This window comes from Bubalus bubalis, chromosome 5, assembly GCF_019923935.1.
Source record: "Bubalus bubalis isolate 160015118507 breed Murrah chromosome 5, NDDB_SH_1, whole genome shotgun sequence".
NCBI classification, from domain to species: domain Eukaryota; kingdom Metazoa; phylum Chordata; class Mammalia; order Artiodactyla; family Bovidae; genus Bubalus; species Bubalus bubalis.
This window is the reverse complement of record NC_059161.1, coordinates 16,185,603-16,205,502: the sequence shown is the minus strand read 5'-3', so window position 1 is coordinate 16,205,502 and position 19,900 is coordinate 16,185,603. Positions and strand designations below refer to the sequence as shown.

Sequence of the window (19,900 nt, the reverse complement as noted above, 5' to 3'; positions counted from 1 at the left end):
GTTGCATTTCTATACATTAATGATGAACAATCTGAAAATGAAATTAAGAAAACAGTCCCACTTAAAAAAGCATTGAAAAGAATAAAATGCCTAGGAATAAACTTAACCAAGGAGATGAAAGATGAACTGCTGATATCTTTTAAACAAAACTTGACCTATTCTTTTAGGACTATATAAAGTCATAGGTAGATTAATCTAGTAAATAAATTCAAACTTAGTTATAAATGGCTTACTGATTTATCCTCCGCAGATACTGATTAGGAGTATTTTAACCCAAAAGTATGTAATAAGGTAATACTGGCTGAGCTGCCTGCAGGTGGAATATTTTAAAATAAATATTTAAAAATTGTAAACTGCAACACATCGTTGTTCTGTCTAGCAGAAAACCAGTCAGCCTTTTTTTGAGGATTAACATTTGGACAAAATCACGTACATGATTGGGTATAAATACAAGTAGTTATTCTTGGAAAATCTCTCTGAAATTATTTAGTGAGAAGACATCATTTTAGATTTCCACACATTGCGTACGTACAACTTTTCAGTGAGTCTGGGAAAATGCAGTTTGGGAGGAAGCGCAATAATAATAAGGGAATGGAGCTTTTTTGATCATGCCCTAGATGAGTTGTATACATATTGCATTTAATCCTTTTTCAGACTCTATGAGGTAGATGTGCATTCCATTTTGATATTGTTCTGGTTTAGTCACTAAGTTGTGTCCAACTTTTTTGTGACCCCCATGGACTGTAGCCCACCAGGCTCCTCTGTCCATGAGATTTCTCAGGTAAGCATATTGGAGTGGGTTGCCATTTCCTCCTCCAGGGGATCTTCCTGACCCAGGGATCGAACCCATGTCTCCTGAATCAGCAGGCGGATTCTTTACCAGAGCCATCAGGGAAGCCTTTGTCCCATTTTACAGATGAGGAAATGAAAGCCCAGGGAAGTAGAGCCCAAGTTCACTCTTAATGTGAAACCAGGATTTGAAGCTGCATCTGCTGGGAGCCTCTTTTCCCCTTACTCATCAGGTAGTCTGCCAGGGAGTTGGTGGAGAGGAGGCTGATGAGATCTGAAACTTGACTGGAGCCTTGTGAGTTATAAGCTGCCCTGTCCAAGAAGGCTTCCTGGGAGGGGCAAGTTTGAAGAAACTTCTTAATATCCCTGAACTAGAAAAATGTAAGGGGTCATCTCCAAATTCACAGCCAAAAATCAGGTTAAAGTAGCTGTGAAATTAATCTGATGGGTTGTTTAACTGTCCCCAGGTGTATCTTGTGTTCTTCAGGATCACTGAATAGGGGTAGGCCTGGAATGGCTTAAGAGGCAGGTGGTAGGTCTTCCACACCATTTTCCTCTGGACACTGGGGACACTCTATGCTGGTGGTCACTGAAAGGTCAAGTTTACATGCTTTAGTAAAAATAGAAATAATCAAAGCTTGATAAAAAGAGCATCCCTTCTGTCCAATAGTTTCTGGTTGTTTGTGGGGAACTTTGCTGAGTGACTTTGAGAAGTTCTGAAGTGTCCAAAGATCTTTTTATTTTTCCTGGATGCGCCCTCACTGTCATTTATTTTTGCTTTCCTGGGAACACCAGTACACTGGATTCTCTAGCTTTTCAGTTCATAATATATTTATTATTAACCAAAGCCCAGCCTTATGCCTTAGCATGGCAATTAGTAAGAGGCCTTTCTTTTAAAAAAAAATTTAAAGGCTATTAAATTCATTTAGGGGAGAACAGTATAAAAGACATGAGCTCTAAACTTTTTTTTTTTTTTTTTTTTGCAATTGGCATGGAATTCTGTCATGTGCCAATGTTTGATTATATTATCATCTGGAATTTCGCTGTTGATTTACTTTCTGTTAGGACGAAATTGCCTCCGGCAGTGTCCTCTGAATGGCTCTCTCCCCGAGGTTATCATCCCACTGTGTCCCTACAGTACAGACAACGCAACCCATGGTGACAACTCACAGACTCACGGAACTTCCCGGGCCGCCAGTGGCCCAATTTCCACGCTGTCAGTCTCAGCAGAACCCTCTCCTGCTTTGCCCCTCTCCCTCCCTCAGTGGCCAGTTACAGTTGATGAGCCTTAAACTATGGGGGTAGAAAGACGTCCAGAGCCATTTCCTGTTGGTGGTGTGCTGATTCAGGACAAGCGCAGCCCTGGGGCGTGGGTTTTGGAATACCCTCTGACCAATTCTTTTTTTTTTTTTTGTCCTGATGAAAAACTTCCTGGCTTCTAGTACTGCCATTCTCACTGGGGTCGCCCTGATTGAATCTAAATTCCATAGGTAACAAGCAGATAAAAGACGTTTATCCGACCCCCTCCTCCCATCCCTTTTTGCACTTCTTCCCCCTTTATTTCTTTGAGCGAGGGAAGGAAAAACACGCTTAGATCCCCGATACCACACCCGGATCTTTTGAGGGCACCTGGTGGCCAATCAGGAAAACCTGATCCACTAGAAAGGGTGGCTGGCTGCCGATCGCATTCAGAGCTGGAGAAATCACGGCATGCTAACTTTATCCGCGGGATTTCAGAAAGGGAGAGTGTGCTCCCGAGCACAAACAGGAAAGCCTGACATCACGGAGCGGCGGGGTGGCGTGGGGAGGAGTCTGCGGCGCCCTCCTTCGCCGGCTCGCTCGCCTCGCTCCCTTTGTGGCCGAGTCGCGCGCACCGGCGGCGGCGGGCGCGTGTCTGTGCTCCGTGCGCGGCGGCCGCGCGGGGCCGGGGCTTGGAGGCGCCGCGGCGGAGACGCGCGGGGATCGCGTTCGCCTGGGAGCGGGGCGCATCATGCCGCGTCCACACACCGGAGAGAAAACTGAGAATGAAATTGCTTTGGCAAGCTAAAATGGTAACGAGAACTCTCTGCCTTCTCCCGACGCTGCTCTGGTGGGGAATCTTCTCCCGCTTTCTCTGGGCGGGTTTTGGACTCCCTCGGAGTGAGCGGAGCCATCCGATCCCAGACTTTGGAGCTCAGAGCTTTCTCCCTCGGCTTTCTCCGCCTTCCTCTTTGCGTGTCTTCTGCCTTTAAACCATACTTATTTTTCTCAGCAGTTGCCTTTGGTGTATCTGGGCTGATGTATGTCAGCAAAGGAAAACTTTTCAGGCAAGAGGTCTGTGAGTCTGGGTGAACCGCGGAGCGCCTCTGAGTCCCAGCGGCTCTTTAAACACAAACTTCAAGTTTAGGGAAACCCAGGGGGTCGCTGCACACAGCCGATGTGTTGCTTTTTTCTGCACTTGCCAGGTTATTTGACGGAAATAAAACCTTTTTCCCTCCCGCTAACTTTCTGGGTTCCCAAACAATAAGAGGAGAAAAAAGACATGCGAAGCATTTCGTTCCAAAGGAGCGAGCACTCTTAGCATTTTAAACACTTATTTGTCAGAGTTTAAAATGCAGTTTGCTCCAAGAACGGAGCCACTTGTAAAGAGACAAACTTTTTCTGCCAGTGGATTCTTTTTCCTCTCATTTAAGGAGGAAAAGTGAACCAGGACTAAACTTCAGCTTCTTTAAGAAAGAAAAAAAGACTTTAAAAAGGTATTTAAGATACGTGAAGGAATCTAGGAAGAATAACTAAATGGAAAAGCCCTGGGCTCTTGATAGCATAGGAAAGAGCTGGGGGGCCAAGAAAATCTCAGCATTCCCTCTATCACAGGGTGTCTTATGTTGCTCTGATTGTAATATTTATTTTGAACAGCCCATCTTATGCCCTGAGTGCTGGAGTAAGCAGCAAAGCAGCTGGGATAGATTGTGGTTAGTGAAGAGGGAACAAACAAACAAACAAACAACTTTTTCTGTTTCTTTGTCCTGTCTCCTGGCAGAGCTCGATTCAGGACTGGGGTGAAGAGGTAGAGGAAGGAGCTGTTTACCATGTCACCCTCAAGAGAGTCCAGATTCAACAGGCTGCCAATAAAGGAGCGAGATGGCTCGGGGTGAGTAAAGCTGGGGAGACTGTGAGCCTTGGACTTGCAGGGCCTCTTGTTCTGTGAATATCATTATTTATTAGCAGAGGCAGGTTTTTTTTTTTTTTTTCCCTCCGTTTCTTCTCTTTGGGCCTTAAAAAGGAAACTGCCAATGACCAAGTGTTTGCACTAGCCATACCGGTCTGTTTTTGTACTTATTCTTTTCCGAAGTGTCTCCCTTAGGTTTGTCAATAATTCAGAACCTCTTAGAAACATCTTGAGGTATTTGGAAAATAGAGTGAGGGTGGAGTGGCAGAAAGTAACGTAGAGTAACAGGACCAGAAGATAGCACCGAGTCAGACAAGAGCCGTTTTGCCCTGCTGGCATCCTTTTCTCTCCGTCTCCCCCGCTTTTGATCCTGACAGCCCTTCTCCCACTCCTGTTCCTTTACCAAGTGCCCAGAATGCTCAGGGGTGCTGGTCCTCCAAATCAGCCTCCGATGGGGGATGGCACATTTCCCATGGCTACATCCTTTACACGGGATTTAGTGTCCACCACTTCATGTGTCTAGTGCATGGAGGGATGGGGCTTTGGAGAAACACTGCTTCCATAAACAACATCCCCCCCAACCCCGCCTCACTGCTGAGATTTTAAAGTATTGGGTGAGATCATGTGAGTTATCATTATCTCCTAATGGATCCTTCAGCATATCCCAACTAAAGGGGCTATGGGAAGCCTGGGCAGACACCATCATGTGGAAGAACGAAGGAGTTCTTCATCTGGAGGTAGAAGGACTCCTCCGAGAACAGTGAGAGGTGACAAATAAGCCTTGAGAAGAAGATAGCGGTAAGCGAACAGAGGATGGAGTGTGGTTTCCCTGGGCCTTATTCTGGCCATACTCGGGCTTCACAGCTGATGGGCTTGAGAACAGTGAAGATTATGCACCGGCATCCAATCTCTACTGGCTTTGGGTTTCAGAAAATTCATTTTTTTTTTTTTTTTTTTAAATTTGAGCAGCAGTCAAAGGTCAGGTGTGAAAGAGGACAGGAAACAAAACTGCCCAGGGCTTTAAGACCAGAGGCAGCATGTGACTTGTAATTCCTGGAGTTTAAGGCAGGATGGCCAGCAGCAATGATTTCCTCTTCCGTGGGTCTTCTGGGCTGCTGACACAGGCGTTCATTGCTTTGGGCTTCCCCAGCTGCTTTAAGTCAGGCTGCGTGTTTGGGGTTGAAGTACCATGCTCTAGGGCAGTCGGTTGCTGCATCTGCAGGTATGGCCTAGAAAGGTAGGAGCTTTTCCTTTGAAAGCCTGAGGTCTTCACTTATTAAGCAGGTACCTTACTCGGAATATGATTTTGAAATTAATTAGATGCATCACCAGCAGACCTGATAGGAAAAGCAGAACTAGAGTTCTGACAAGTCATCACTTTATTTTTGGTGGTTGCGTGTATTGCATTTTATTTAAATGCGGTATTGATGTGGTTTGGCCCGAGTATTTCAAAATGATTCACAAGCTTCTGAAGCAGCTGCCTTCAAAAGGGTCATTACATTTTCTGATGCCAGGTTGTTCCTCTCTTTATAATGAGACTGATGTTGCTTGGACAACAGCTTTAGTTTTTGGCCAAACACAATAGCCGTGAATGAGTAAGTCAAGGGAAAATGGACAGGTTAACTCTGTAGGTCCCAAACACAACGAGGTATGGTTCATTTAGATGTCCCCAGTTATTTGGTAATTCTCACTGACCATTGTGCTCACGGGACTCCTCTTCTCTCCGTCCCCTCCCAGACTCCTCACATTTATGCCAAGTTCAGAGTTGGTTCATCCCGGATTTAGCAGTAGAGCTAAAATACCAAGAGGGAAATATGTGAAAAGATTGCTTCTAGTTGATGGAGGGATTTGTCCCCTCCTCCCATTTCAACAAAGTATGATTTGCTGTGATCACCCCTCGTGCTCAGGAACCAGTTCTAGGAACCCTCCCACCCCAAGCCCCCTTGTTTTCTTGTCTTCGGTGTCCTGTTGGGAAGCACTGTTTTTGTCCTTGGAAATTCCAGACTTAATTAAATGTGACTCAACCAATTGAGCCATAGCAATTACAAAGCTTTTCTCTTTAGGCCTGTGAGTGGCTTCTCTATACTTGTTTTTCCAGTCACCCTTTCAGAATTCTTCAGAGCAACCAGTTTTATTTACTGACTTATTATTGACCTATAGCTGATGTGCACTCTGGTGTTAGTGGTCCCGTATGCTACATGATGATTTGACATTTGCACACATTTATGAAATGATCACCATGATAGTCCTAGTAAGCATTTGTCCCCATACAAAGTCACTGCGATGTTATCGACCGTATTCCTCACGTCAAAGCTCCTGGGTTTATAGTGAACCAGAGACGGAGATGAGGTGAGCTCATGTCAAAATATGATAATGGTTCATGAGGAAAGGTGGAGTTGTGATTATCTCTTTCCACATGAGGAAACTAAAGTCCAGAGAAGTTAAATCGCTTGCCGGGGTCACACAGCTAGGAAGTGGTAGAGGCTGGATTTGAACCCAAATGTTTAGTTCCTTGCTAAACAAGGAGCTGCCTGGGACCTGAAGGCTGCTTCCATAGTAGTGGAAGAAGGCACTGACTCAGAAGAACAAGGATGCTTATAATATACTTTCCCCCTACATATTACTGGTTCAAGACGCAAGACATGCGGCTTTCTTTTCTTTATGCCTTGAGTGGTAACTTGAGCTGCAAATCGAGGTACTTGTTGTGAAGATGTGTTTCTTGTTGATAAGCTCTCCATCTTGGCTGTGTAAAGTGTGGGGCACCAAAGATGTACAAGCTTATGTAGCACCTGAGGGTGGGTACGACGCTCATTACAAGTCTGTAAGGCTAATTAGGAAAGCCTAAGTGACTGAGTGGGCTTCCCAGGAATCTGCCTGCCAATGCAGGAGATCCGGGTTCCATCCCTGGTCCGGGAAGATCCCCTGGAGAAGGAAATGGCAACCCACTCCAATACTCTTGGCTGGGAAATCCCATGTAGAGCCTGGCGGGCTATAATCCACGGGGTCCCTAAAGAGGCTACAGCCCACGGGATCCCAAAAGAGTTGGAGACGACTTAGCATCCGTACGACAACAACAAAGTGACTGAGTATAATTTTTGTAGTTTCTAGTACTCTGATCACAAAACAGAATTAAGATCCAATTTGGGAAGAATAACAAAAAAATTACACATCCTTAGATGTGAAGTGTCATACAATCCAAAACATTGAAGACATTCTTTGTTTTGTTTGTGAAATTTTGTGTTCAGTTGATCTTCTGAAGTAACACCCTCTGTCTTCAGTTGTAAGTATACAGCCAGCTATGGCCCAGGCTGGATTTAGTGTACATGCAGCTGCAACTTTGCTCACTGACAGTGAAGTTAGGCTGGGAAACTTTGAAAAACCAAATATTATTGAAATATTGACTCAATTTTCTCTTTACAATAACATCTTAGCCTGGGATAATTTTACCCAGCTATAACCCTCAAAGAAAAATGGTTCTGATTATGTCAAAGAATCATAAAAATCTCAGGGCTGGAAGAGACATTAAAAATAATGTATCCAACTGTTCGATTAAACTTGTAGAAGAATTTCCAGTAATTTTTGGAAGAGCAAATGGTGAAAAGTTATTATTCTACTTTGGTCCCAGCGTTGTGGTCATACATTGAAAATGAAATGTAGAAACAATTTAGGAAAATATCAGTATTCTCTGGAAGCAGGAAATGTCCCATTTTAGGAGGACTATTCAAATGGACAGAGGAAAGGGGAAGGGCTTCAGTGTCCAGAGCCCATTTTGCTGTCTTCAGACTATGACAGGCTCAGGGTCCAGAGACATCTGTCAAACCCAAGGTTATCTCATAGTGGGGATATTTGTTTCACAGGCAGGATTGGAAGAGTGCGGTCACCTCTGCAAGGTCTGTGGGGAGTGGAATGGTTAGCGGATAGTCACATGGCTTTTCTCGGTTCTGGGCTTCTGTGGCCCGTGTGTGGGGCCCCAGTGCCTCCCTGCCCTTCGTCCCATGTTTATCACACTGTCTCCCACAGAGGCCCTTGTTGGGTTGAATTGAAATATTTGATAGCCGGGAGGCTGGTAAAGATAATGAAGTAGGACAGGAGAAACAGAATGCCTTTAGAAATAAAAGGAACTAGAACTCTGTTCTGGTTCCTCGTGGGTCGTGTGAATGTAGCGGGAAGGTAAGCACGAGTCAGTCTGGGTGGAGACGCTGACCTCAGCTTGAGTAGACTGTTGGGATTGAGTCTACCTGGTGTTTCCGTGGCCCTGCTGTCCACAGTGCCTTTAAATGGCGTACAGTTCTTTGAATTTTCAGCTCCCTTCACTTCTGGGAAGCTTCTCTGATCTCCCTGGCCTGGAGGAGGTATCCCTTCTGCATGTTCCAGAAGCATTCTTTATCTCTCTGTCATTTATTTACCTCCCTCTGCTGTATTTCCCATTAGACTCTAAGCCCCGTGAAGTGGGAACTGTGACCATCTAGTTGGCAGAAACTCAGTATTTGTTGAATGAATGGATCAAGCTTCATGCCTTTTGGGGAGGCAGATATTATCTTGATAAATATGAAGGTATGGTTGCTCCTGACTTAAAACCAAATTAGCATGAAGATGTTAGCTTATAAAGAAGAGGGGTGCATGGGAGTGAGAAAAAACTAATTAGCTATGATTACAGCTGTCTTACATCCTTTCTATAACAAAGCAGGGCCCAAACAAAGGTAGTGATTATTCATTTTAACCAAAAAAAAAAAAAAAAAAAAAAAATCATGGAAGTGAATTAACTTGCCTTTAAAAGCCCAGAGGTCCAGTTGTATTGAATGTTGAAGAAAGAAAGGCGATGCACAAGTTAGAAAGTGTTGGCAAACATTACCATCACGTGTGGTCGTGTGGTTGGAGGGCTCAGGAGCAGGGTTTTGGAATTTTTAGGGGATAAGCCTAGAGAGGCCCTCAGTTTATAGTTCGTCATCCTTGTTTTCATCTAGGAAAACAGGCCCTTGGGTTGCCTTATTCTGGTATATCAGAATGTTTAATTTAAGCTTTAGAAAGTAAATTCCAAAATTTAGCAACCATCTGTAAAAGAACCAACTGGTATTTTTCATGTTGACCATGGGAACATGTTTCTAAAATAATCCAATATTATGGCACGTGGCCTCCACCCATCAAGAAGATACGGTAAATTTCAGTTGCCTGAGCTATTGTTGTTACCTTGAGCGCTTTCACTGCTTTCAGAATCTTCTGGGGTCTGTGTAAGGAATATTTAGCACGTAAGCCAAGAATATCCATTTCAGTTCAGCAGTTCTGGGGACACTCAGTCAAGTTCAAGATACATGTCTGTCCCCAGCAAATACATAACAGCGTAATCATGAGGCTCATTAACTCCTTGTGCTTACAGTATACGTGTGGGCTCAGTTGTGTCCGACTCTTTGTGACCCCTTGGACCATAGCTCGCCACGCTCCTCTGTGCATAGGATTATCCTGGTAAGAATACTGGAGTGGGTTGCCATTTCCTCCTCCAGAGGATCTTCCTGACCCAGGGATGAACCTGCGTCTCCTCCGTCTGCTGCATTGGCAGGCAGATTCTTGACCACTGCGCCCCTGGGAAGCCCATAGTATATGTGCCGTTAAATTAATATTATAAACATATTTCATTCTTATTTCTGTCAAATTTTAAAGAAAAGTTTCCTGGGGTTTTAAATTTAGCACGGAAAGATGAGGAGTAAAGTCAGTACCCCGCCTTTCCCCTTTAGCTCTTAGCTTGGATTCTCCACTGCCCCATCCCACTTATTTTGGTTTCCTTTGTCCACAGCATACATATCCTTGTATGTATCCCCTTTCTACATAATCAGAATCCTGTAGTGACAGACCTCTATACATTTTGCACTAAAATATGTAGTAATAGGCTAAAATAAGTAAAATGTTTAAATTTCTACCCAAATAGGAAAGAAAAAAAAAAAAGATGTCTGTGAACGGAGCAAGGCAAATACTGGTGAAATGGGGGAAGATAGGGAGTCGCTTTGTTTCATGAGAGACGCTCAGCAGGCTCATGTGTGGGTTGCTGATGAGTGTGGCTGTCCCCACAGAGTTGATCTGGAATCTGGAGTCTGGGCAGTTTCTGGGTTGTTTGCTAGTGAAACACCCACTGTGAACTCCCTCGCTGCTGTTGCCGCTGTGCGATTCTGTCATCTGCATTGGAGTCTGCTAAGCTCCCGTTTCATAGGATCCATTGATTCACCAACAGCCTACCTTATGCCAGACACCCTGTTAAACCTTGGGAATCCAAAGTGATACAAGACACACCCCTTATCCTTCAGGAGATTTCAGGTAGTAGGGGAGACAGAAACGTAAGCTAATTACCATGTATTGTGGTCAGTGTGACCAGTGCTGTGTGAGACATCTGCGTTGGGTGTTAGGGGAGCCGAGAAGGGTGGTGTGTATATCAGGTGGGTGTGGGCACTCCTGGAAGGCTGCATGGAAGAAGGGTCCTTTTGTGGTGAGTTGATGGATGATTAGGAGTTAGGTGAGGATGTGGGGGGCACTGGAGGTAGGCATTCCAGCTTGAGAGCACAGTGTGGGAGAAAGCGTGGGGGCCAGAGATGAGAACCCCTTGTGAGGCTCACCCTGGGGAAGAAGGAGGGGCGCCTGGGTGGAAGTGATGGGAAAGGACCCCGGAGAGCAGGGCTGGAGCCAGGTCTGTGCTGAGCTGTGGACTTTGCTTGGTCCTGAGCACTGCGTTGTCATCACTGAAGGGCTTTCGGCAGAGTGGCTGGGTCAGATTTACATTTTAGAGAGATGACTGACAGCTGAGGGGTGGATGCCAGGGGAAGGAGCAGGACTAGGGAAGGAGGCTGAAGTGGTCATGAACTGGGGAAAAAGATAAGGACCTCGGTGAAACTGGGGCAGTGGAGCAAAGAGGGTGGAAAGTGTAGGGAGGACTGATGTTGAAGCTGAAACTCCAATACTTTGGCCACCTGGTGCGAAGAGCTGACTCATTTGAAAAGACCCTGATGCTGGGAAAGATTGAAGGCAGGAGGAGAAGGGGACGACAGAGGATGAGATGGTTAGATGCCATCACCAACTCAATGGACGTGAGTTTTTGAGTAAACTCCAGAAGTTGGTGATGGACAGGGAGGTCTGCCGTGCTGCAGTCCATGGGGTCGCAAAGAGTTGGACACAACTGAGCGACTGATTGGGAGTAGAGGCTGACGAGGGGAGGCCTGGCAGGCGTGGATCTTAGCCACCTGGGGTTCAGAGAGCAGGTCAGAAGCCTTCTGGCTTTCTAGGGTCAGCGGCACCCTCTTCTCATCGGATGAAATGTCCTGGGGACTTCAAGGCAGGCTTGCTCCATGTAAACACTAGCAAATGTCCTGTCGGCACGCCCTGAAGACCAGACCCAGGCGTGCCTGCTGTGTCCTGTCCAGAGACGCAGTCTCGGATCTGGCTTATGAATGAGGGGCAGCAGGCACTGCTTGTTTCTCAGATTCCAGAGTTCTTTGAAGAGCTTGTGGTTTCTGTGTGTTTTTTTTTTTCCTTCTAAAGTCTTCTGTTTCCTTACAAACTAAACAGATTGAATCTGTAGGCCACAGAGAGAGAATAAATATGGAACCCACAGGACTATGATTACAGAGTTGTATTTTAGACAACGGCAGTTAAAGTTATAATTGTGTTGTTAGAGACACAAGAAATTTTATGGTTAGGTGTTCTGGTCTCTTTCTTTCTCCCTGCTCGATGTCTTTAAACTCTTTCTATTTATTCTGGCTGTTGGCATGACCACTCTCAGAGGCTCAGTCTGATTGCTGACTCTACTCATACAAAAGAAGAAATTTGGTAAGATCTAATGCTTCCTTTTGGGGCTTCCCTGGTGGCTCAGACTGTAAAGGATCTGCCTGCAATGCAGGCGACCTGGGTTTGATCCCTGAGTAAGAAAGATCCCCTGGCGAAGGGAATGGCAACCCACTCCAGTATTCTTGCCTAGGAAATCCCATGGACAGAGGAGCCTGGTGGGCTACAGTCCATGGGGTCACAAAAGAGTTGGACATGACTGAGTGACTAAACAGCGCTTCCTTAGTTTTCCACCTACCACAGTCCCAATCTTTCTCTCTTATACACACACACAAACACGCACACACCGTAAATTGAAATGTCTTTTGGTATTGTATTTTTTTAGGATTTGGTGCATCTTTCTAATGTCATTTCATGACCTCTTCTATATAACTTCCTGGAGCTTCCCTGGTGGCTCAGAGGTTAAAGTGTCTGCCTGCAATGCAGGAGACCTGGGTTCGATCCCCGGGTCGGGAAGATCCCCTGGAGAAGGAAATGGCAACCCACTCCAGTATTCTTGCCTGGAGAATCCTATGGACGGAGGAGCCTGGTGGGCTACAGTCCACGGGGTTCTAAAGAGTCGGACACGACTGAGCAACTTCACTTTCACTTTCTGTATAACTGATCAAAGCCTAACTTTGTTGTCTTTTGCTTGGTTTCTCTTATGTCATTATTGTGATCGATTAAGTTTCTTCTATTTAGGAACTGTCTTCAGTTTAAAAAGGATATAAATGAAAGGAGGAAGGAATAAAGGTAGGAAAAGATTACATTAGGTGGAAGACACCTCCTTGGATAAAATCCCGTTAGTCTTGTGCAGAGAGAGAGAGGCATGTCTTCTGCTGATCCTTTGGGCTTAACACTGTAGGAACACCTGAGCCTTTTCACCACTGCAGCTGTGTACTGTGTTTCAATGAATGGGGTTTTTGCATGGCTTGGTTCCTCAAAGCCATCTTTATATCATGCCGTGTACGACTGACTTCTGAGGATAATGATGGTGGTGGTTGGGAGTGAGATGGTGTGTTGTTGGTAGCTCTGTATATCCTTCCACCCTCACAGAATCATTACCCTACATTTTCTAGAGTTTAATTGCTTGTACCATCTGTGGTCCACTCATTTGAATTCATTTCCACACGGTTAATCTCTTCCCATGTATACTCCTCCAGACAGTCTTTATTTGTTTGCTCTTTTCAGCAAGGAATTGAGCAATTTAACTTTTCTCCCTTTGTTTCATTTCCTGCTGATTTTAATACCCATCCTCATCTTTTATAAAAGCAAAGCCAAGGCTGGATCCTTCCAGCTTCATCATTCTAAAGACAATTTGAAGGCCACAGACAAACCGTTTCTGCTAAAAGTAGAATGTCTTTGGCCAGTAAAACCATCAACTGAGGCTTTTGGCAACTCTCTTGGTAGCAACTGTTCTTTAGTCACATGCTGTTCTCCTGCCCGTGACTTCTGTCACTGCTGGTGACAGAGCTAAAAATCTGTGGATGATTTCTAACAAAAGTGCATGTAATGGATGTAGGTAAAAATAATTGAAACTAGATTTGACATTGGCTGAAAATGAAATGTTTCATAGTCCTGGCTCTTCTAATTAAAGTTGCAATCCTTGAAATTCTTTATGGAGATAACGGATCCTCCCAAATAGAAAATTCAGGAAATCGGAAGCATTTGGTTAGTTTGTGCAGCATAGGAAAACATGTGCTATCTTCTATCCAAATATTGACTGCTCCCAATGACACAACACGAGGAGCCTATCTGTGTTACACACGACTTAACCAGGAATGAACAGGGCCCAGAGCCATCAGGTCCTGGCTGGGGAATCAGCTCCGGCTTCTTTCACCCTGGCTTGGAGCCTTTGCAGGAGACGGCACCTCCTACTTGCTCTTTCTTTTCAGGGTTTTTTTTCCCAGCAGGAGCGCCAGTTGAGGGAGGTAACTCATGCCCTGGTCATGAGTCTGTGCTTTGGAGCCAGACAGACTTGAATCCAGAGCTGGCCTCTTCCTGTGTGTGGCAATGTGAGCTTGAGCTCTGAAGTTACTTCTCTCAGCCTAAGTTCTTCACCTGGAAAGGGAGGAAATCAGCAGTCCCCTCTGGACAGAATTACTGTGAGGAGGGAGTTGTGTAGGTAAGGTGCTTGGCACTGAGCCTAGGATAGGGTCTGCCCTTCCTCACTGAGCAGTGGGGCTCCCATGAGGACCCCACTGTCTGGGAGCCCTTTTGAAAACCCCATCATGGAACCGTGTAGAGGCGTGGGTCCCCCTGATGCTTGCTGTTGTATGGAAATCAGACTGCTTGACTGAGACACGGTCTTAGAGACGCTTTGTGTCCCTGACATCCCTTTCTCATTTTGCACATCTGGGAGGAAGGGCTGTGGCAGGGTTTGGTAATCCTTGTTTATTAGAAGTAACATGCATCATTGTGTTTTCTCTGCCTGGCTGCCTGTACGAAGAAAGACGATTATGGCCTGGGCTCCAGTATTTCGCATTTCAGATTCCTTCAGTTTTCCTCTGTAGTTAATTTGTCAGTGTTCTGATTTTTTGTGCTTTAAAAATATTGACTTAACAATGGGCTATATTCTGTCTTCTGCATTTGCTATTTCTGCCTGAAAAATGGGAAGGTAGGAAACGATTTTTTTTTTTAATTGCTTGGTAAACATGCTAATCATTCTTCATTGGACATAATGTGGAATGTGAGTAAGTTGTGGTTGCACAAGTTAGAATAAAGATTAAATTTCTCATTGGGCCACATATTGTGAAGTTAGCTAATGCAGTACTGGAGCCCCAGACTGGGAATGAACTAAATTTCTCCTGAGGTTGTGACTTTTAGAATGTCACACGATCATATAAATCGTCACTTTCCTGATCTGTGAAATGGAAATACTCCTTCTGCCCTTGGGTTTTGTGAGGATCATATGAGTTAATGTATATATGCTAAGTCACTTCAGTTGTGTCTGACTATGACCCTGTGGACTATAGCCTGCCAGGCTCCTCTGTCCATGGGATTCTCCAGGCAAGAATGCTGGAGTGGGTTGCCATGCCCTCCTCCAGAGGGTCTTCCCAACCGAGGAACTGAACCTACATCTCTTATGCCTCCTGCATTGGCGGGCGGGTTCTTAACCACTGGTGCCACCTAGGAAGCCCAATGTATATAAAAGTACTTTTAAATATGTAAGTGATTATACAAATAACAAGGATATTCTTATTGTTACCTCAAGGCTGTTTCTTTTCTTTTCCTCTCCTTATCACCTAAACGCTTAACAGGGATATGGTCTGTTGCCTTTCTTCCCTCATCCCAGAGGGAATCTTTGCTATATTTTTTTTTCCTCCCATTTGCTAATAACCTAATGATATCTTTATGTTTAGCAAGGAGTAATGGCACCCCACTCCAGTTCTTTTGCCTAGAAAATCCCATGGATGGAGGAGCCTGGTAGGCTGCAGTCCATGGGGTCGCTAGAGTCGGACACGACTGAGCGACTTCACTTTCACTTTTCACTTTCATGCATTGGAGAAGGAAATGGCAACCCACTCCAGTGTTCTTGCCTGGAGACTCCCAGGGATGGAAGCCTGGTGGGCTGCCGTCTATGGGTCGCACAGAGTTGGACACGACTGAAGCGACTTAGCAGCAGCAGCAGCAGCAGCAGCAGCAGTGTTTCCTCTGATTTGGAGAAGGAAATGGCAACCCACTCCAGTGTTCTTGCCTGGAGAATCCCAGGGACAGAGGAACCTGGTGGGCTGCTGTCTATGGGGTCTCACAGAGTCGGACACGACTGAAGCGACTTAGCAGCAACAGCAGCAGTGTTTCCTCTGCCACAACCATTGTTACTGCTGGTACTGGTATTCTAGGTGCTTTGAAAGTGCAGACAAGGCTTCTCTCAATAGATTGGACGTGGAAACAAATACCCCAGACTCACAAGATTCTGGACAAAGGCAGTGAATATCCTGCACATGAAAACCTTTCTCTTTCTTTTCTTATTTTCTCGCTAGTAGGATTTTGTTTGTTTTGAGGTAGTGGCTGTTGCTTTTCTCTCTCTCTCTCTCTGGGATACTTTTAATTTGTTGCAGAGAAGGACAGTAAAATTAATATACCAAGGAATGGAAAGTGCTTCCAGCCTTTCAGAGCTGCTGGAAAGTCAACGCTTGCTTTGAGGCCAGATCCTGATGTGGGACTTGAACTCATGACCTAATAATGCCAGAGGCGAAATGTTGCCAACCAGCCCACACAGAAGATGCGGACATTTAAAATACTTCCTTTGAGTAGTCCCGTTGTTGCCTTCTGGGCTCTCTTCTCTCTTTCAGCCTTTTCTTGCACATTCCTGGCTTCCCTGTTAGGAATACAATTTTAGTTTTTAGATCTATTTTTTTCTTGCTGTCTTTCCATTTGCTTTTGACAGTCTCTTCCTTCTTGCTTTCCATTTCTCCTGGGTGAGTTCCTTGTTTTGTTCCTGTTCCTTCCTGTCCTTCCTCTGGACTAAAAATAGTCTCCAAGGTCCCTGGCTTCTTGCCCACAAACTTGACCTTCCTGCTATTCATCTAGGGTCCCCCGTGAGTATCTTAAGATCCTTTACTATGCTCTCAAGATAATCAGACTCCTGCATCCATTCTCTGTTGCTTACGCCTCTTCTCAGCTGACTTATGGGGCTAACTGACCCTTGTCCCCAGGGCTGTAATTGAAAACTAAATCTCTTGTACAAAGATGCTGAATAAGCGATTTGCTCACGTTAAAGTGTTACTGACAGAGCCTGAATTCTCTCTGCATGTGCTGACTCTGTGGGTGGTATGGAAGGAGAAGGCATCTCACACAGTGATTCGAGGTGCTTGTGTAACGTCCTTCTCTGCCGAGCAGTGGTGTCACGACCAGCTGAGCCCAGGAACCAGCGTTTTCATCCATCATGCTGCTTGTGGGTACCCCAGGGGGACCTGCTGCCACTTGACTCCCACAGAAGCGTTTCTCAGGGAGCTAAAGTTGGTTAAAGTGTTTCTTTGTGAACATTCCTTGGTCAGAATTGAAGGATTATGATATTCTTTACAAAGAGTGACTTTCTGTCCAGTGTTGACCTAGACAATCCACAAATGAGTGTATCTGCTCTAGGGATAAAGGCTTATAAAACTTTAGATGACTGGGCTGAAAAGTGCTGATCATGGCAGCTCCGATCTCAGCACCCAGCCCTAACCTGAACTCCCTGTTTTGCTAAGAGTTAGAGCAGCAGGGCACGTGATACTTTTCTGTGTGGCAGATGAAGGCTTAAAAGGTTTCTTTCCATCTGTCTGTCCCTCCAACTCCCTACGTGGGTTATGTCGCCATGAAAAGAACTAGCCCTACTTTTTGTTGAGAATACAGAGCTGTAGATTTCATCAGCCATGGTGAGGTCCACGTTTCTGTGCAGCGCCGTCTTCCTCCTGACACTGCTGATGCCACTGTGTCAGCCTGCAGTGCTTTTCTGTTCACTGATTGACCAGTAAACGACTTATCTTTCAAGTCCCAGCTCAAATGCCATCTGTACTCTTCTCCTTTCTCCCTCTTCTGGAATAATTATCCTTTTATCTGGGTCTTTTTAGCACTTTACCAAAAGCTCAATTACAGCACTTATCACACTGTATCCTTTTTTTTCCCCCCAGATGTTTCTCTTTACCCTGTTCATTTGAGTACCTCAAGGGCAGAGGGTGGGACCATGTTTAATTAATCATCATATTCCCATCACAGGGAACCATGTCCACGCCACAGTCTGTACCACTTAGTAAGCATCTTATAAGTCGTTTGACCTAAACTCTAATAAAACATGTGTCTTCATGATCTTTTTTTTTTTTGGCCATTTGATAATGATGTAAATCTCATTCTTTGAATCGAAAAGGAAAATATCGAATAGGTAAGCTAGATCTGATTTATATTTTATACTTCAATGAATGACACAAGAAAAAAAGAACAATGCTGATTTTGCCTTATTTTTGTCACCATTGCTTCTTCTACATATTTCATGGTCTTATGAAATTGATTGATTATGGGGAACTCTATAGGTAGAATGACATGGTATTTAAAGTTAACTCACAAGGGCTTCCCTGGTAGCTCAGATGGTAAAGAAACTGCCTGCAATGCAGGAGACCTGGGTTTGATCCCTGGGTCGGGAAGATCCCCTGGAGAAAGGAATGACTATCCACTCCAGTGTTCTTGCCTGGAGAATTCATGGACAAAGAAGCCTAGTGGGCTACACAGTCCATAGAGTTGCACGGAGTTGGACATGACTGAGTGACTGAACACACACACACACCCACCCACCCACCCACCCCACAGGCTTCTTGGTGACGTATAGGTTTGAGTCATGGGTCATGGATAAACCTCTGGGAACCCAGTTCTGCTTTGGATTCTAAAGTTATTTTACTTACATGATATTTTTACTTACAATGTATTTTCCCATATTTTATTTAATCTCTTATCTGAGGGCTGCAATTTTTTTCAAGCTTGTATTAACCTGATATCAAACCGCTTTGGCTTTTTTCCGTAGAACACATTTTTTGTAAAGGGATCTGACACCCTCCATGCTCGTAGCCACTTGGGTTATGCAGGTAATGATAAAGCTGCTTCTCTGAGATTTGGGGGGCAGGCTTTTTGTGTGTGGCACTTTCTAGGGTGTGTGTCTCTTACCAGAATTCATTGACAAGAAGGGATTTAAAAATAAGTCGTGTAAATTATATTTCATTGTATAGCATGATAGTGTCTGAAGACTTCTCAGTTTTCATTAGTAAAACTCAGCTCTCTGCTCTCACTGAAGTTTCCTCTGCTCTGTGGTCTTACATTCTTAACTCTCAAATTTCTACTTCAGGCAAAACGTAAAGCCTATGCTGGAAGTTTTCAGGAGTCCAGCTGTTGTTAAGTGTTTCCCTTTGGGCTATCCCAGTGCAGCTGGCTCTGCCAGGCTCAGGTTTTCTGGCTGCTCCTGGTCCTTCTTGCCTTTTATACAAGCAGGTTATCCTTACCTTTGTCTTTTTAATAGGGATTCAGTGGCCTGTATGTTTGCTTTGGAGCAGAAGGAAGAACCTTTTTAAAGCAATATTATTCTTGATAGAGTGATTCCACAACATGATCCATATTATTTTTACAAGAGGAGAAAAAAAAAGATCACCCATAAATTTTACCGCCGTAACCCAGTCTTTAAACTTTCACTTTTTATCCTCCAGTCTTCAGTTGACAGGCACACATTTCAACATAGTTGCAGTCATACTATTTATTCAGCTTTTTTAATCAGCAAGATATGTTTTTTTTTTTTTCCCCCAGAACAGATTCTCTAAAAGTTACTTTCTGGTTTGAATCTTATGTGACATTTGTGCTGTTTCAGATGTCACAGACAAAAGAATGCATTTGGACTTTGAGGAGTTTCAGAGTGATACTGCTTATTACTGGTGAACAAGCCGCCTGCCTGTTCTTCTTCTCGTGAAATCTCCCATCTGTTATCAGAGCTTTCAAGAGGAGCCTGTGAACACGGTGTGAGATGAGGACGTGTGAGCAACTCTGCCGTGCAGTTCAGCAGGCGTGGACGGCTCCCCTCCTTTCTGCTACGGGCCACCATTGTGGGTCCCACTGCCCTGGGGTGGGTGGCGTGTGTGGCCCCAGAACTCTTAGGGCAGCACTGTTCAGTGTGGTAGCCGCTAGCCTCAGGTGCCTGTACAGGCCATGGAGTTTTCCAGGCCAGAATACCGGAGTGGGTAGCCTTTCCCTTCTCCAGGGGATCTTCCCAACCCAGGAATCGAACCCAGTTCTCCTGCATTGCAGGTGGATTCTTTACCAGCTGAGCCCCCTGTGCCTGTGGAGCATGTGAAATGTGACTAGTCTGAACTGAAGTGTTCTCTGCCTGCAAAGTCCACATCAGATTTCATTTGATGAACATACTATAAAAGAACTCAGTCATTTTCTATAGCGGTCATATGTTGAAATGATAGTGTTTTGATGTAATGGGTTACATAATATACACCGTAAAAATGAGTTTCACCTGTTTCTATTTACTTTTTTTTTTAATGTGGCTACTAGCAACTTTAGAACTATAAATTGTGGCTGGCACTGTCTTTCTATTGGACAGTGTTTTTCTAGGGCCTTGTGTTTCAGAATGCAGGGTGTAGTTTATGAGTGTTCTGAAGTCAGTTTAGTGGGTCAAAAATCAGTATTCTAAAATGAGAA

The 19,900-nt window shown here is 44.7% G+C and overlaps 1 protein-coding gene and 1 long non-coding RNA gene across 10 annotated transcripts in view; both read left to right on the top strand.

Annotated features, from left to right (window-relative positions):
• Window positions 1-19,900, top strand: part of RGL1 (ral guanine nucleotide dissociation stimulator like 1) — a 280,330-nt gene that overhangs the window by 145,006 nt on the left and 115,424 nt on the right. For 3 of the 9 annotated variants that reach the window (XM_006048649.4, XM_006048647.4, XM_044942741.2), the window contains exons 1-2: window positions 2,453-2,840; window positions 3,809-3,919. In XM_006048649.4, coding sequence (XP_006048711.1) covers window positions 3,858-3,919 — 62 coding nt within the window. In that variant the 5' untranslated portion in view covers window positions 2,453-2,840; window positions 3,809-3,857. Of the gene's footprint in view, window positions 1-2,452; window positions 2,841-2,905; window positions 3,103-3,808; window positions 3,920-19,900 lie in introns of those variants that run through there. The other 6 variants (XM_044942738.2, XM_044942739.2, XM_006048650.4 and 3 more) reach the window with 4 other exon arrangements.
• On the top strand, window positions 3,926-19,708 carry LOC123333638. Its single transcript, XR_006551057.2, has 2 exons — window positions 3,926-4,735; window positions 19,065-19,708. It is a non-coding gene; the product is annotated as an uncharacterized LOC123333638 (long non-coding RNA).